The 17,064-nt window shown below is 36.9% G+C and overlaps 1 protein-coding gene across 1 annotated transcript in view; it reads right to left on the bottom strand.

Annotated features, from left to right (window-relative positions):
• Window positions 1-120: 120 nt before the first annotated feature.
• Window positions 121-17,064, bottom strand: part of LOC148957472 (coiled-coil domain-containing protein 43-like) — a 22,372-nt gene continuing 5,428 nt past the window's right edge. Inside the window, exons 2-6 of the mRNA XM_089115306.1 lie at window positions 15,565-15,801; window positions 7,471-7,552; window positions 7,136-7,298; window positions 5,496-5,551; window positions 121-4,613 (exon numbers count right to left, since the gene is read on the bottom strand). Of these exons, the coding sequence (XP_088971432.1) occupies window positions 4,426-4,613; window positions 5,496-5,551; window positions 7,136-7,298; window positions 7,471-7,552; window positions 15,565-15,750 (675 nt within the window). The 5' untranslated portion in view covers window positions 15,751-15,801 and the 3' untranslated portion in view covers window positions 121-4,425. The remainder of the gene's footprint in view (window positions 4,614-5,495; window positions 5,552-7,135; window positions 7,299-7,470; window positions 7,553-15,564; window positions 15,802-17,064) is intronic.

The raw sequence follows: 17,064 nt of genomic DNA, 5'->3' as shown, positions 1-17,064 counted from the left end.
CCCATATTAACTCAGTCAACCGTCACTTATTTACTCAGTTGACAGCGTTCTATTTTTTCGTAAGGCCAAAAAGGGCTTGTCTGTTGATCTGAGAGTGACTTCGCATATGTTTACTGTAACCACAAAAATGAACAAATTCAAAAAAGCTTCGAGTTAATAGAGAATTCTCGAAAGGCAGGGGTCACTTTATTTTGGATTCTTTACGACTTTTAAGGTGATGTTTCCACGCCCGCTGACTAGATCAGTATTATACACATGACAGGTTTGCGTGCTTGTTGGTTACACATTACACATGTTTCGTTTTAATTATTAGATTTTCATGGTCTTGGCTGCTGTCACAGTAACGGGAAGTCTTGGCTGCTGTCACGGGAAGTTTCGCCACAATAGGCGAAGAAGAACGCACTCATAAGTGTTCATATTTTCATAAATCACATCATAGATTATAGAATCTTGATCTAAAAATAGCTACACGGCAAGTGATAGCTACCTAAGGCCGCATTCAGATCAACCATAAGTCCATGAATATTTTCAATACTACGCAGATAGAGTTTGGAACTCGAAGCCCATACCTCTAAGTGTTTAAAACTCAAAGTGTTAGTTATATTTCATTTATGTAATCTTTTGCGGACTACGATTTTGGTATATAGTAAGGCTGTCTTCGTTCAATTTTCGATTTTTTTTACACTTAGTTCTGTCGTTTACGATAAAGATATTTTCATGTACAGTATTCTCTCCAATTAACGGACACTCTAAAAAGCGGACACCTCTGATTAGCGGACAATTTTCCCCGAAAGTTTTCTGGTCAAAGTCTCATAAAAAACTTTCTAAAAAGCGGACACTTAATTAGCAGACACTCTAATTAACGGACAATATTTTTTGCACAATATAGTAAATTTGGTTTTTTTCTCTTTCCAATTAGCAGACAGTACAAAAAATTTAGGAGCCAGCGAACAAAAAATGAGATGAATGAATATTTGTTCAAATATTTATTTCAAGCTCTTTGACACTTGACAATCTAGTTGGCTTTTTACAGCTTTGAGCTTCTATACAGCCCAGTTTACCAACCTTTTTGTTGTGTTGCGCTCAATTTGGTTATTCTTTCTTATTTCTAAGTTCAACCCGATAGCCACTTATTACCTAGACTACACCCAGAGGTGGTGCCAGAAATCTTCCGGCAGAGGGGTGGGAGCTTCCGACAGGGGGGCTAAAATGACTAAAATATGCCGTTTTCGTACGTTATTTTGTCAAATTTGCTCCGACAATAACCTAAAATTTTCTCCGATGGGGTGGGGGGGCCAGGTGCTTCCGACTGTAGCCACCTAGCCCTCCCCTGGCGCCACCACTGATTCCACCTTTTAAATACAAAACTAGAGTCTATTTTCAACTTTGGAACTTATATTGCAAAACATTCCAAAAGGCGGACACTTCCAATTAGTGGACACCTTGCTCTGGCCCCGACGTTGTCCGCTAATCAGAGAGAATACTGTATATACAGTGGAATCCCAATATAAGGAACCCCAGATATAACGAACTTCCCGGTATAACGAACTAAAGCTCGCGAAAGTTTTGCCCCTGCGCCGCTTCCCTTGCAAAAGGGCCCGTGTTGTTTATAGCCCCGGGGCCAAAGCTGGGTCTCGGCCAGACTGCCAACGAACCTTCTTACATGTATGACATTGGCAACGAGCGACGACAAAATTTTATTGAGAGACCCAGTTGGAGAAGCGAAAAAGACAAGTGAAGTGCTCGGTGAAGTCATGCCAGCTTTGCCAATGTCTAGGTCCCAAATTATAGGAGGAACAGGATTTTCATTTTCGATGGCTAGACATTAGTGATATTTTAATACAGCTTGGTTTTTTGGAGTAAAATGAGCACAGAATTTTGAGATAGCCTAAACAAGCCCACCTAAAATAGTAATATTTTTAGGCGTGTACTGCGAAGAAACCTATTATAACGAACTATTTTCTGGTTCCCTTCAGAGTTCGTTATATCGAGAGTCCACTGTATTCACATCATACAAAATCATACAAAAATAACGTTCTTTTTTCTTCAGCATCTTTCTAGCGAAAATATGGAGTTTTTAGTTCACCTATGAGTCTAAAGCCTGATTCACACGAGACGAATTTTTCGCGCGAAGCGAAGTTGAATTTTCACTGGCAGAAATTTTTTGTGAATTCGCTGTGAATATCGATTATCAGAAAGCTTAAAATTTTAAGATTGATCAAAAAAGCGAGCAAAACAGCAAAAAGCGATACTGGATTAGAAAAAGTTATTCAGGACGTCTACAGTAGGCGGAATTCCATTTTTCGTGAAGAGGGGTTTACGTTTAGATTTATAGGACTAGGATAGCTTCTTCAAGTACTTTCATTCTTTCAAGGTCGCCATCGAAACTTGCAAGAGCATACGAAATCCTGTTAGTGCATCTGCTTAAAACTGTTGCTGTTGAGCAGGCAAATAAGCAGCCAACAATTTAGTAATTCGAAGAAATTCTTGCCTTCTTTTTATTTCTGACATATTGGTAGAACGATGAAACTTTCAAGCCAGTTTTCATCAATTTGAAATTCAAATGTTTGAATAAAAATCTAATATGAATCCACTTATATGAATTGTGTACAAAAAACAGGAAAAGAAAAATTACCAACCTATTTTATTGACGTTTTATAGGCGAAAGAGAGAAAAAAATGCGGAAAGACGTAGGCCATCTGAAACCAAAACAGAAGTCTGGTGTCTTCAAATGCTGTTCTGACTGTTTTATTTTACAAGGCGAAAAATTTCGCAGCGAAAAATTAGGAATGGTTTCTACTTTTTCGCAGCGAATTATTCGACGCGAATTCGCTGCGAATATTCTAATCTCTACTTTTGTGTATATTTTTGGCGCATTCGCGGCGAAAAATTCGCTTCGCACGAAAAAAATTCATCTCGTGTAGATCAGGCTTATGCAGCACCTGAAATTGAAACCAAACTTTGTAACATGCTTTTTTCTCTGCTCATTCTTGCCTCGTTCAAGTGGGTAAGACTTGCTCTCTCTCTTTCCTAGCATCCTAGAACCTTACTCCCATCCCAAAATAAGCCGAGCTCGTAAGAATCTTCATTCAACTTCATTCATTCTGAAAAGTAGGGGGCAGGAGGCAGGGGGCACGTTCATCCAGCTTTTCAGAAATTTTGTGAAAGTACCTATTTATAGCTCACAGATGTGCCCCTTTTCTGACTACATGTCCCTACCCACTGTTGAAATGTGCCCTACGGTATGTCTATGTTAGAGATACTTCTGTTGCTCACTGCTTTCAGCCTTGGGACAGAAATATCAGCACAAATATAAACCAGTAGAGACTTTCTTCATCAGATTATATGTTAGCACTAATCCGTTAAATAGGTCATCTAAAGCATCCACAAATATGTCGCTTACAATAGGTTATTATAATGGGTCAGATAGACTTGAGGAAGAAACCACTATTCAAATAACGGTGAGAAAGGAAGTTTTACTCTGGAAATCACACGATTAATAGCGATCATATTTGTGTACTTATTGTTATGGTAGGAAAAATTGGTGAAACTACTCAAGCAGCAGCGAATATACCTCAAGGATGATTCAGTAAAAATGAGATTGACTCGTAGATAAATACAAGACTCAACCACAGAAGCAATTTCAAATGATGAAATTGTTTGTGGTGTATTTATAAGATCAGCAGAACTAAGCAATCATAAGAAATCGTGCATGCGTTCCTGAAACTTCTATATCAATTCATTGGCAGCTGGAGAAATGACAGCTCAAATCATAGCTCTATAAAAATGATTGGATTGAGCTACCAATTGTCTTGAAACACCAAAGTTTGAAGCCCGTTCGATTTCAAAGGAAAAAGGGTCCCAAACAGAAGTGGGAAGCCATTCCGCAAAACCATGCTCATGGATAGGCGAGAGCTGTAATCCATCCTGTATATTCAAGAAAGGAAAAGGAAAAAGGGCTATTCAGATGAAAACGTTTTTAAGAGTGATAGTGAAGGACTGAAGGCTGAGTCGTTGTAGGCATTCTTTTCGAATGGCGACACACGTGTCACATTAGAAGCTCGACCCAGTCTTTTTTATAGATCAGTAATACAACTTAGGCTGAAAAGATTTCAGAGAAGCCAAGCAAGCAGATTACAAAACGATAGTAAACTGAAAGCGTTTAAATAAGCGATAGATTTTGATACAAGCTCTGGCAAACGTATTAGCCCATTTACCCTGTTCCGTGCAAGTTTAGAACTGCGACCGTCGCGGTTCGCCCTTTCGTTTACACTAGCACTCTGGAACCGAGACATTTTTGCTCTGCTATCCGGAATAGTTTTGATCCTGGTACGAAAGCGAACGAAACTTGTACCGTCACGGTTCCGTTTTTGAACGGGGCAGTGTAAACGGGGTTTTAATCAACAATTACACATCATGTAAATTCTATCTTTTCCGTTCGCCTTTCTGTGTTCGTTTCTTTTCTTTGTCTTGTCTTTCCTGCTTTTTCAGTTTCTCCGCCTCTCTGTTCGCTTTGTCTTTTTCTTTCTTCTCCTCAGCAGCCTTTTTCTGCGTTTCTCGTTGCTGTTTTTGATTTTCAACCACTGTTTTTGCATTAATGTTCTCGAACATAGCTTGAGGAAGTGAAGGAATTCTACGAGTTTCACTGATATCAAAAATTTTGTCATCAATTTACTTTATCTTATAGCCAGTCATTAATTGATGAAGAAAATTAAATATTATTTTGCACCTAAGTCCAAAGAGATTGTAGATTTCCTCCTGATTACTCACGTGCTGAGCTACTTGAAGTTTCGCAACGAAAAATATATTTCTGAAAGCAGGATTTCCCCACTATATCTTCAAAATGTTACATAACTTCGGTCTCTTTAACAATCTTTGGTTGGCAATCTAGCTTTGGACTAAAAGCAGCCACTCGCACGCTCTAAGAAGATTCTAGACAAGAGCAGTATCGATAAAAAATAAAACTAAATGACTAGGGAATGACTACAAACAAGTTATTTCTGAACCAAGAATACAAAGCCACAAAGCATGTCAAGCCCGTTGACCGAGATCATGGGAAGACTTTTATTTGCTCTAGCGTACAGTTTTTTTCATGCGGGGGTTCTCAAAGATATTCTCGGAAGGAGCAGTGAATGGCCAGGCAGAATGTTTATATATCTATTGGCTTACCTTGGAAAAACATAAAAAACATTCATTGGGTAATATCATATAAAAAGTGTATGGTTTTGGTGGGGAGAATTTGTACCAGTTTATGCTGCTGGTAATAACAATTTTGTTATTGCAGGAGCAATATACATATTTACACATGTAGCTACATAGCTACTAGCATGATATGATTGAAATAGTCGCTTATCCGGTACCAGCTGTCAACAACATCAAGAATTAACGTTTAATGAATGTTTAGGTGACCCAGCTGCCTATTCAGAAACTGTCAGTACCGAGTGAATAATCTGCAGCACTTTAATCTGAATAAAAAATGTGGCACGAAAGGATACATAGCTGACTTTGTGATTCGTCCGATTTCTTGGCACACGTCTTCTTGTCATCATCACTTAAAATAGTTTAAAAGCTTTAAACAACAGTATTCAATACAGTTCATACAAATTAGGAAGTTTGAAGCTTGATTAAATGGAATTAAACACGTTTAATATGTGACAGGGTACGCCTTTTAGGTGCCCCTTAGACTTTTGTTTTTTGGGCACAGATTGCACAATTGTTGAGTTTGTGTTTATTGTAGCAGTGCTCGAGTAAGCTTTAACATTGTGTTTTTTATACGGCGAAAGCAACAAGCGTGCAAGTGTGCATTGGCATTGGGTATATAAACTTTGTCTTGGCATAGTTTCATTCTCACACGTTACACGACAACTCGAAGTAGGGCTATGGAGAGGAAAGGTTCTTCCTTTGCGACCCTGCCCACCCAACCCATGTCTAGATATCTTCAGGTGTTTTCTTTACATGCATGTTGACTTTCTACTTCTTTTTTTCCGTGCATTAGTTAATGGCCGCATGGCTTGCGACTTTTTGCATGAACAAGGTACTGCTAGTCGGCGGAAGAAGGACATTGTTCTTCTTCTCAACCCCCTCAAAAACGGTTGGGGTTTTATTTATGGCCGTCTTTGCGATTGGCGCACCAACAGCCCAAAAATGAATGGTTCAAATGATGAGAGAACACCACCTTCAGTCTTATGATTGACAATGGTAAAACATTCTGAGGACCATCTTACCCTTATTTGCTAATGGTTTTTGTTTAGTAACCTGGAGCAGTTTCGAGTGACAAGAAAACTAAACCAGAATACGATATTGGGAGAAGATATAATGTTTCTAATCGTCGTTAATTGTAACAACGAATATCCCTTAATGACTCGGTTATGAGATAATCATGATGGAACGGTTATTATTGCTTACGACTTAAAGAAAATTGACAGTTTATGCTTAGTTACGACCATTTCTTGCGAGAGCCACGCTCACTTGTCAGCCCTCTAGTAATTAGACTTTCCCAAAGTCTATTTTTGTTAAAGCCGTAAGGCCTCAGGCTAGGCATTCATGAAAGGCGAAGACAAATCCAAACTGCGAAGGAGATAATGGGAAAGCCGTTTAGATTTGCTCCTTTTCGCAATTTAGATTTTTCCTCACAGTTGTAAGAATGCCTTACCGCTTTAACAAAATTAGACTTTAAATTTTATCTAATAATTAGATCAAAGATTTCTTGATGTAAATGAAAGTGCTAGTATATTCCCCACTTTGAATCCTAGAGCCAAGATTTTCTTGCAACTGATAGCAAAACAAAGTTGTGTTCGAAAACACATAAAAAATCACTTATAAAACACAAACACGCTTTGTGAATTGTGAGGTCATGGCTTCTTGCCAAAAGATACTCTGTTACTCTTGGGTCTACTCTATGATGTACATGATAATATAGATGTTTTAAAGAAAAAACAACAGAACTTGACACAGTTGTTTAGCAGGTGGCGCTTTGGAGAGCCATCTTTGATTCCCTAGATTATCATTATCATGATAACCTGCACCTAGGTACACTTTGCTAATGTTCATTGATTAGCGTATCCATGCCTTACGCTAACAAGTATATAATTGCATAACATAATGAAATATGAAGCAATTTCAAACAATGACAAACCTTTCTTCGCCATCAGAAACATGTGAATACTGTTCTAGCAACCTCCTTTTGATGTCATCTTCTGTCCTATCGGTTGGTTTTGTCATTGCTAAGGTTTCTTGTTGCTTATGTATTATATCTAGAAGTTTTTCCTCGGCCTTACTTGCGACATTATTAGTTTGTGCTGAAAGGCGTGAAATGCATGTGTTTAGCAAAAAATATGAAAAAACACGAATGGACAAACAAACAAACAGGGACCTACAAATCAGTAAAAAATAAGAGTAAAATAACAAGAAAAAAGTATTCACAGACAAAAATAGCTACATGGTAATTAGAGATAGAAGAAATAAACTCACAAGGACTTTGCTCTACTTTGTTTCCAGAAGTTTCATTCCATTTATTGACCATTTCTTTACATATATCAGTTATCGGTTCCTCCTATAGCAAAAGCATATTTTTATCATTGTTGCAAAAATTCCAGACATCGATGAGGTGCAGTAAAGGCCCGTCGTTAGCAATTCTCATCACCCTACTGTTTATTTGCTAAGGCCTTATAAAGATGGAAATATGTAACCAATAACTTTTAGTACAAAGAATATAACTATAAAGTTTTATGGGAATCCGGCAAAAATCAAGCAAGTCATTGTAATCCGCTGTATTGTATTGTATGGTATTGTTTGGTATTGTATGGTATTGTTGGTATTGTTTAGTATTGTATTGTATTGTATTGTATTGTATTGTATTGTATTGTATTGTATTGTATTGTATTGTATTGTATTGTATTGTATTGCATGACTTGGTATAAACACCAAGTTTTGGCTGTTACAATTGGGTATAAACACTAAATGAGCTAACATGAAGCACTTTCATGGACTGCGTAAAGGCGGCTCATAAACCATAAAAGAAAAGGTACATTAATTTTCATGGAACCAAGTAAACAGATAATATGTTCATAACAAATGTACTAAGACATTTTTCATTGCTAAGACATTTTCATTGCTAAGACATTTTTCATTGCTAAGACATTTTTCATTGCTAAGGCATTTTTCATTGCTAAGACATTAAAGCAAACAACTTCCTGGGGAGAAGCAGGTACAAATAGACTTGCGATAAATTTCATGAGAAAAATACCTAAATCAATAAAACAGGTAACGGCGCAAAATTAATTTATCATTGATGGACTTATTAATGACTTTATTGACAAAATTTGCAAGGTCAAACTTACAGCAAAACTGTTTAAGAACTTAAAGAAATAATTTATAGTTCAATAGACATCGTAAGGTTTTACTAACATTGTCCACTGACAAATTTCTTTGTATCAGCAACATTTTTATGTACAAATATACCAGTGTTTATGACAAGAAACAATAAAAAATTTCTTTCGTTTATCCATAGCCACTTTATCGCTAGCAAAGATTATACTTGAGCTATAAAGCATCACATTGATTTAGGACCTGAATAAGGCCGCGTTATACTATCACAAACCAGGCTTGACATATGAGGAGTCAAGGGGGGAGGGGGGTTTAGTCTGGCTATCTATTCCTTTTTTTCCTATCTTTTATTTTGGCCTATCTCTTCATTTTGGCCCATCTCTTCATTTCAACTGTATATCAATAACTATATTTGGTCCTCTTCGTTCACAAGCCATCATCCATCCAAAAAGTCTTTTATCAGCCTTGAAAGGATAAAGAAAGCCTTTAAGCTCCATTAAAACAGGGTTATAAAGAACACAGTTGTAAGATTGATTGGCAATACAAGGAAGGTATCGAGGCTGACTCCAGTACACCATCTGCGACATTATTTGTTTGGTTTTGACCAGGCTAAATCAACTTTGTTTGATACTTTCATTCTTAAATTTTCTTTGGAGTTTGCAAGGAGTAATGTGATTAAATTCAAGTGATTTTATTTCTTGAACGCTGTTTCGTTTTCGGTAGACCACTATTGACCTAGTTTAATTCATTTTTAACAGATTTATTAATATATTTTCACTATTTTGTCTGGTTGCTGACGAAAGAATGATTTTGTGGATTTTCCCATTTAGAATTTGCAATCGTGTGAATTTGCTTGATTGGCTCACTAATTCTAACGTTTGGTCTGTTATTTTAGAAAAAACACTGAAAGATAAAGCCACGACGAAGGCAACTCATCAAAGAGATACTCAGTATTGACCAGTTTTTTTATGTACCAACCTACAAGCATAAAGCACTCCCTTCTTAAACATTTGAAAACAGTGAAATGACAATGGGCGCACAGATGTCCGCTGCATAGAGTTTCATACCCTGGGTACCAGAGCCACAAAATTTCCCAATCCTATATTCTATTTCCGTGCTTGAATTTATGTGGCTCTGGTACCCATTGTAGCTATCTCTGTTTGGTTCAAACGGTGTCTGAAATATAAACAATAAACAATTTATGTTGTTCAATTTTACTTGAGCTTTTTGGTACCACACGGTTGCTTCTCCCAGAGACAGGAAAACATTACGGTCGCACGGCCACTGACCACGAAAAACAATAGAAGCCTCTACGACACACCAAAACCACGTCCACTTTCTATTGTTTTGTGAGGAAGGTTTGCATTCTGGGATGTTTTTGTCTGGGGGAAGGTTAACAACTTTTCTGTACTCTGGCTTCTCCCTTCTAGCGTTGGCATCACCAATTCAGCGCAGTAGAAAAGTTACTCTTACATGAACTCCTGAGAAATAAACTATAAAAAGAAGCCACAAAGTTTATTGATAAACTATTGCTTTTTAAAACGCATTTCATGTTTCATGGCCTGTTATGAAGGCTATTGTAGCAACGGCTGCAGCTCGTCCACCATAGATTCGGTAAAAACCATGTGAAATTCCTGATAACAAAGATTTTTTTAGTACTTTTAATGCAAAATCTTCTACAGTGTTATAGCATAATTATCATGCCTTATCAAAAAATAGCTCAGTATTTCTGGACTGCAGTATACAGTCTATTTACTCAGCTGTTAAGTGTTGGGAGACCATTCGCATAAACACCTGGCTTTCAGAGGGACACTCCGACTAAGTGCCCTTATACTGAACCAAAAATGAAGCAAAAAGAAGCAAAAAAGAAGGAAGCAAAATGCTTTCAACTGCATACTAAGAGACTACGAATCTCTGATTGAAGCAAATGCTATGGTTGCTCCAGTCTGGATGAGTCACTAGGCGCAAGTGATAACACTGTGTGGCAGCTCCATTATCGTTATATAATGTAAACTGTGTTCTTTGACTAACCGTTCTTGGAGAATTCAAGGTAGCAGCAAGAGGCTACTATTTTATGCTAGGTCAAATGGGGCCATAACACTTCATGTCTGTATGGGATCTCTATATATCTTTGTCAGGGTAGGAGCTATCATGGAAACATACTCTTTGAAAAGTCATGCAAGGATCTCATCTAGGCCTGATGTATATCAAGGTTATAAAGCTGTTTCAATATTCCATTCTTAGACACTGCAAATGAAGATAAACTTTGAGTGACCTTTACTCCTGTGTCAGCTAAGCTTGAGTGGCTTCTTTCTTTATTGAATACAGATTCAAATTGTCTGTTCGGTATGTTTACCTTAGATCTGCTATTTGTGTATGGTAGACCATTGTTAGCTCTTAGTGCTGAAACTCCTAAAGCATCACACTTCTTATTGTTGATGAATGACCAGAATTTTTTGGGCTTTGTATTTATCTCAGGAGCAAGCAGTTATGCTTCCTAACTTTCTTTTGATGAAAGCTTTCTTGTACTCGATTCTCAATTTTTTTAATTGTTTGTACCAAGGGAAAATTTTTCTCATTGTTGTCACCAGAACACACATAGTAGTCCAAAGACTAACAAAATGAGAGCAGCACCCATTTATGCTGATGGTTTATTCCGTTAATTTGCAGAGTGCTATAACAAAAGATATCAGGGCTAGTTATAATAATGTAATTATCTGCAGAGTAAAACTCTGATGGCAATAATTAGTAATGGGATATTGGGAAAATTTGAGTAATCTTTTTAAGATTTCTTTCAAAAAATCTTTACACATTTTTGAACCCATTACATTAACTGACCTCAAACCATAAATAGGTTAGAGCAAAAGAAAGTGCTACTGGCAAATGTTTTGCAATGAAAGAAAGTCTGAAATTCAATATGAAGAAGAAAGCCTCATCTCCAACTCCTATCACTTCCCTTTTACTTTCCAAGGGTATAGAGGTCAGAGATGACATCTATACATTCATCAAGATCAAACCATCAGCTTTATGGCTACTGACTTTTCAAGAAATACAAAACACTTAAAGACTCCAAACAAAGCGTGGCAAAGATCCAAACAATGGCAGTAAATTGTCTTCAATGGCAGTAAATTGATTTCAGACTGTCTAAAAATGCATTATGGGATGCTTGCGTAGCGCAATGGCTCATTGTTAGCAATGAGTCTTTAAAGCTATTTCTCAGAAATTTAGAAAGCAATTGGTCCAAGAGGCAATGGTTCAGCCATGGAAAAACAGCAGAAGTAAGCAAAATCTGTTAAACTTGAAAGCAGCTTACAGGGATATTTTAGGAACAATACTGCAGCTGGTTGAATTAGGAAAGTACCAAAGATGAAAATTAATTGGAGCTTATGTAAACAAGGCCTGTATGAGAAAAAGTAAAATAAACAGATATCATAACAAGTTTTACAATTACATTGAAGCTTTGGGAGGGTGAAAATGTTGGTAAACTTCCAAACAATTTATTGACAGTGTCATTAATACCTAAAAATAAGCAACAGAATAAGAAAATTATAGCAGCTACCAAGATAAAGGATTTCTGTCCTAACAAAAAATCATAAAAGTCCTTAAGATATCTTCAGTTCTTGATTCACTGATCTAAGAACACCAAGGGTAAATGACAGTATTGGCTTACAGTGGAAGTGGAAATGTTACAAGTAGCTTGACAGAAAAAGCTGCCTAGGGCTCCTTTGCAGTATTTCATTCAGATTGTTCTTGAGACACCAATAATCAGCCAAACTTTCCAAATAATTGTTTAGATGTCTGAGGTTAAAAAAGCATGACCTTTGTAATTTATACATTTCATTAACCTTGTGACTGGGATTTCATACTTGCCACAAGGTTGAACATTAAGTTCCTCTTACATAGCATCTTTGTCTATTTGATTAACCTAACCTTCTTTGATTAAGATTCTGTCAAATCAAAAGGCTCTTTAACACAGTAAGATTTTGTCAAGTTTGATTTTATAAAAAGTGTTGCAAAAACAGAGAAGCAAATTGCTTTGGGGGCTATGGCTCTAGTTTTGCAAAAGCCCGCTCATTACTGTGCCTGTAACTTGGGGGCTAAGCATGCTTTTTTGAAGAATATGCACCACAGCGAGGAAATGAATTACCTCTATAATAACTTTTTGAGAATCAGTTTTGAACGATTCAACAAGATTATCTATCAATTTGATATTCTGTAATAAATGTGTCAGTCTCATTGTTCTTTCTGCATTTAGACAGGTCTGGGGAAGTAAATAAGTGACTTATTGACACTAGATTGGACTACATGGTGTGAGAAAGTGAAAATTCATTCATTCACCTTTCAATTTACTGGAAAAAGAAAAATAAAATGTTTGACTCATGAAAAAATTGAACTCAACTGTCAAACTTCCATTCAGTTCTTAATTTTTCCTCTGGTTTGAAGATTGTTCAGTGGTTAGGGACCCAGACTACAGATCCAAGGGTCTTGACCTTCCCAGAGAGAGGAGGGTCATAAGCTTTATGCAATTCATTTTCCTTAAAGGTCACAGACTACAGATCCAACAATCTGGGACTTTAAGTCTTTGATATAACCAAACTTTCACCCAGAGTAAAGGAAGTCACCTGTTCTCTTCAAGGCGTTGACGTTGCTAAAACGAGGAACAAGCGGAACAGCCTAGTAACAAGCGGAACAACCCAGTAACAACCCAGTAACAAGCGAAACAACCCAGTAACAACCCAGTAACAAGCGGAACAACCCAGGAACAAGCAGAACAACCCAGTAACAAGCGGAAATGTGAATTAATTGTTAAGTAAAAAACACATGAGGGCGTTTATAATCCAACTCTCTGAAGTTCATGTGGGCTAGAACTATAAAGAGGCCGTCAATCATGTCTTCGTCTGTTTCGGAGGCTTTGTGTTTTTACCAACAGACAGAGAGAATCTATCGACCCCGGATCGGGACGAAAAATAAATAGTAAAGCATGCCTAAAGGGGTATATGTCAAAATATTTATTTCAGTTCTGATGTCGTTATATTTTGTTACAATTTATGAAAAAATATAAATGCTTGTTAGATTTTTGTCGGAAAGTTTCTCACCTCTCCTGTGAATTTTTCTATCAACGCCACTGTCTCTTAGCTATTAATATAATTTCTGTTTGCTGTTTAATATAATTTGAGCATAACTGATATCTTAACACCATAATGCAGAAAAATGAAATTTCTCGAAGTATATGAAAATGGAAAACATTTAATTCGTTAACTAAATTCAATCACAACAGACACACTGTTGCAACTAGATGTGGATGCCATAGTGTAAATCTGTACATGTAGCCCTGTTGCAATCACATTTTTAAGGCCCGTCGGAGCCGGGGGGCTGGTGGGGGGTGGGGGTTTCTGGAGCCCCACCAATAATTGTCTTACTGTAGTATGTTTCCTTTATAACAATGTACTGCATGGGAAGGAATACAATGGGCAACCTCTTACAACTGACGAAGACATGGAAAACTTATAATTTGGATTAAAAAAGAGGTTAACTTTCCGCCTCAGTAAAAATGATTCTAGGCAAACCATCAGTTTCCTGGTTCCTGGATTTTCCGACATTTATCCCACGACAGGGGCATGATTTTTCTTGTAGGCACATCAATGTCATTTTTCTCCCCAGGCGATTGAATGGCGCAATATCGTGAAATTTTGATGGCAAGGTGACAAACACGCAACCAATGTTTGGCGTTTCCATCATCATCATAAAAAAATTAATTTATCTAAATACACTTAGTTGAAGAGCCATAGTACACTCTAAATACAATCATATCTAAGTACACAAAATATAACAACATCAGAACTGAAATAAATAAATATTTTGACATAGTCAGATATTCTTATTTTTATTTAGCTTTAAATTCTTTCCTATACGTAAAACATAGCAAGTAGATAAACATAGAAAATTTCCAGAAGACCAGAGGTTTTCCGACAAAATAGAAGTCTAGCTCGAGGGGCAAATCACTCCAAGAAAATCTTGTACACCTTTTATGAAAATCCTATTGTTTTATCTGAAAATCCCTAGAAATCCTTTTGTTTTGGTGAAATCTTGTATGCAATTTTCAAGAGTAAATTGCCCCTCGGTCTAGCTCTATGGGGTTTTGTTGCCCCCCTCTGATTCCCTCTATCTTAGTCACTGCGGCCAGAGCAGTTTACCCAGCATAGCTATTTTAGCAACCAAAATAGCCACCAGAGCAGCCACCATTTTCAAAAATTTCTGGGGGAGCATTCACCATACCCCTTTAGGCATGCTTTACTATTTATTTTTTGTCCCGATCCGGGGTCGATAGATTCTCTCTGTCTGTTGGCAAAATCACAAAGCCTCCGAAACAGACGAAGACATGATTGACGGCCTCTTGATAGTTCTAGCCCACATGAACTTCAGAGAGTTGGATTATAAACGCCCTCATGTGTTTTTTACTAAACAATTAATTCACATTTCCGCTTGTTACTGGGTTCTTCTGCTTGTTCCTGGGTTGTTCCGCTTGTTACTGGGTTGTTACTGGGTTGTTCTGCTTGTTACTTGGTTGTTCCGATTGTTCCTTGTTTTAGCAACGTCGTCAAGGCGTAGGAGTCACAAGGTGTGGTCACATCGAGAGAAAGGACAATACTAATCTTACTGTCCAATAAAAACTAAGTAAGCCACAAAATATTTCATTCGAATGCATGCCAAACGCCGGAAAAAACCTGAGTGTATGCCAAAGATCTTTGGGACTAATTACATAGAATTTCTCTAATGAACCACTAATTACAATGATGTGTCTTCTGCTCTTTCTTTCTCTCTCTGAGAGGAAAGAGCCTCTTTCATTTTGACCACCAACCAATTGTTCAATTTTATATATATATATAGCATAACAGGAAAAAAGATTATGTATTTTCCCTATATAGAAAATTTTACTGCAACTAGTTCTCAATATATAGCTTTTATAAGCACATAAAAATGGAACTTTGTTTATTTGATTGAAAAATGTAGTACTTAGTACTTTTCCTTTCACTTCAATGATTAGAAAATCCATCATTTTTTCTTCTGAAAAACGCTTCTTATTTAAAAGGCGTTGTTGAATGTGGTCTTAAAAACAAAAATCATAGGTAGAGCAGCCACCCTTGACGGTGAACTGCTGCCATACATACACAGTACGTACACTGCATATGCATGCACACATGCTGGCATGATACATCAAACAAAAAAGATATATCTTACCGTTGCCCCCTGTAGAATATTTGATATCGTTTCCTCCTTTTCTTCTGCAGAGACATCTTCTTCTAAAACTCCTTTTAAGTAATCAAGGAATATGTCTTCATCTAGCTGCAAAAATTTAATTTTATCGCAAAGCCACTCATCAAAATCCTTGGAAGCCATTTTGAAGACAGCCTCGTTCTGTTGCATTACAACTTCCCATTCCCAGACTGTAATATCCTATGAGTCGGAGTCACTGATCTATAGAAAAGATTTTTTTATAGATCAGTGGTCGGAGTCAGGAAAAAATCACGGCCCCGCGGCCACTGGCAGGAGAAAGGTAGTAAGAACAAAGAGAAATTGAGGAAGGTGGCCAGAAATTTGGAAACTTGTGGAAGTTGAAAAATTATTATTGCCTTTGTTTTTCAAAAAACAACCATAAAAAAATTAAAAAAATAATAAAATGAAATTCAAATCTACTGTTTTTTAATATAAACATGTATGTTTGCAAAACTGCTTTGCACCGTAGAGCTTAGGCATTAACGTTTTTATAACTTTTATGTTTTAATAATGGCACGCATTTTACTTTAAATCTGTGAATCTGTCTCTAAAAATATCTACACTCATTTTCTTTTATAAGAAACAGGTTATAAGAAACAGTAGGCTCAATTTTTTGAATGCTAAGAAAAACCCTACCCAAATAAAAGAAGCTAAGCAACTTCTATAATTTGCAGTTTAAATTTTCCGAGTTGACACTCAAAACAGTCTTGACATCGAACATCACTGTATATTGCAAAACTACACTTATGCAGTTTGCATTCATTCTCAGTAAATTGCACACTCAAGAAGTTTCCATTTAAAAATTTGTTTTGACTTCAATTTGACATTGATGAAGTTCAATGAGCGAAAAATCCATTATCTAAGAAATTTAAGAAACATGTAAGAAATGTTTGATAGCAAGATGGCCGGAAAATTTAAGAAGCTGCCTACCAGCACCGGACCTTGGTTTCTTATAAAAAAGTACGTGTATGATTGAAAACAAGCTACAAATTTCTAGAAAAGTTTGCCAGGAGAGGTGACGAAGACTAGTTGACTACCCCCAATTTTTTGACCACGCCCATTTCAAACCATTAAAAATGAGGAAGGTTTTATAGTAAATTTTTTTAGCTGAAGGAATGTTGACAACTTTTCTGGACCCTGACCATGAGTTGGTTTTTGTTCAAACAGGGCCGGCGAAACGTATTTGAAAGTGGAGGGCCCAAAATATCAAAGTCTTGAAAGGGTTTGGGAAAGGCCGCCACCATGGTTGCCGGCAAGAAAAATTTTAGAATTATGGTGTCTTAGTGATGGCCAGATACTGTATCTATAATGAATTTTGACTGAAGGTGTCGCATGATCGCGTCTATTGTGATGTTGACTTGAAATAGAAAAGGTTTGCAAAGTTTTAGAATAACCACTATCATATAACTCGTGCTGAAACCTTTTTTAGATTTCAAAATTACCCGAAATAAGATGAGTGAAAAA

Source organism: Rhopilema esculentum, unplaced genomic scaffold (assembly GCF_057945365.1).
Source record: "Rhopilema esculentum isolate cy_ngs unplaced genomic scaffold, ASM5794536v1 HiC_scaffold_24, whole genome shotgun sequence".
Lineage (NCBI taxonomy): Eukaryota > Metazoa > Cnidaria > Scyphozoa > Rhizostomeae > Rhizostomatidae > Rhopilema > Rhopilema esculentum.
The sequence above is the reverse complement of the archived record's forward strand: the minus strand, read 5'-3'. Positions and strand labels throughout refer to the sequence as shown.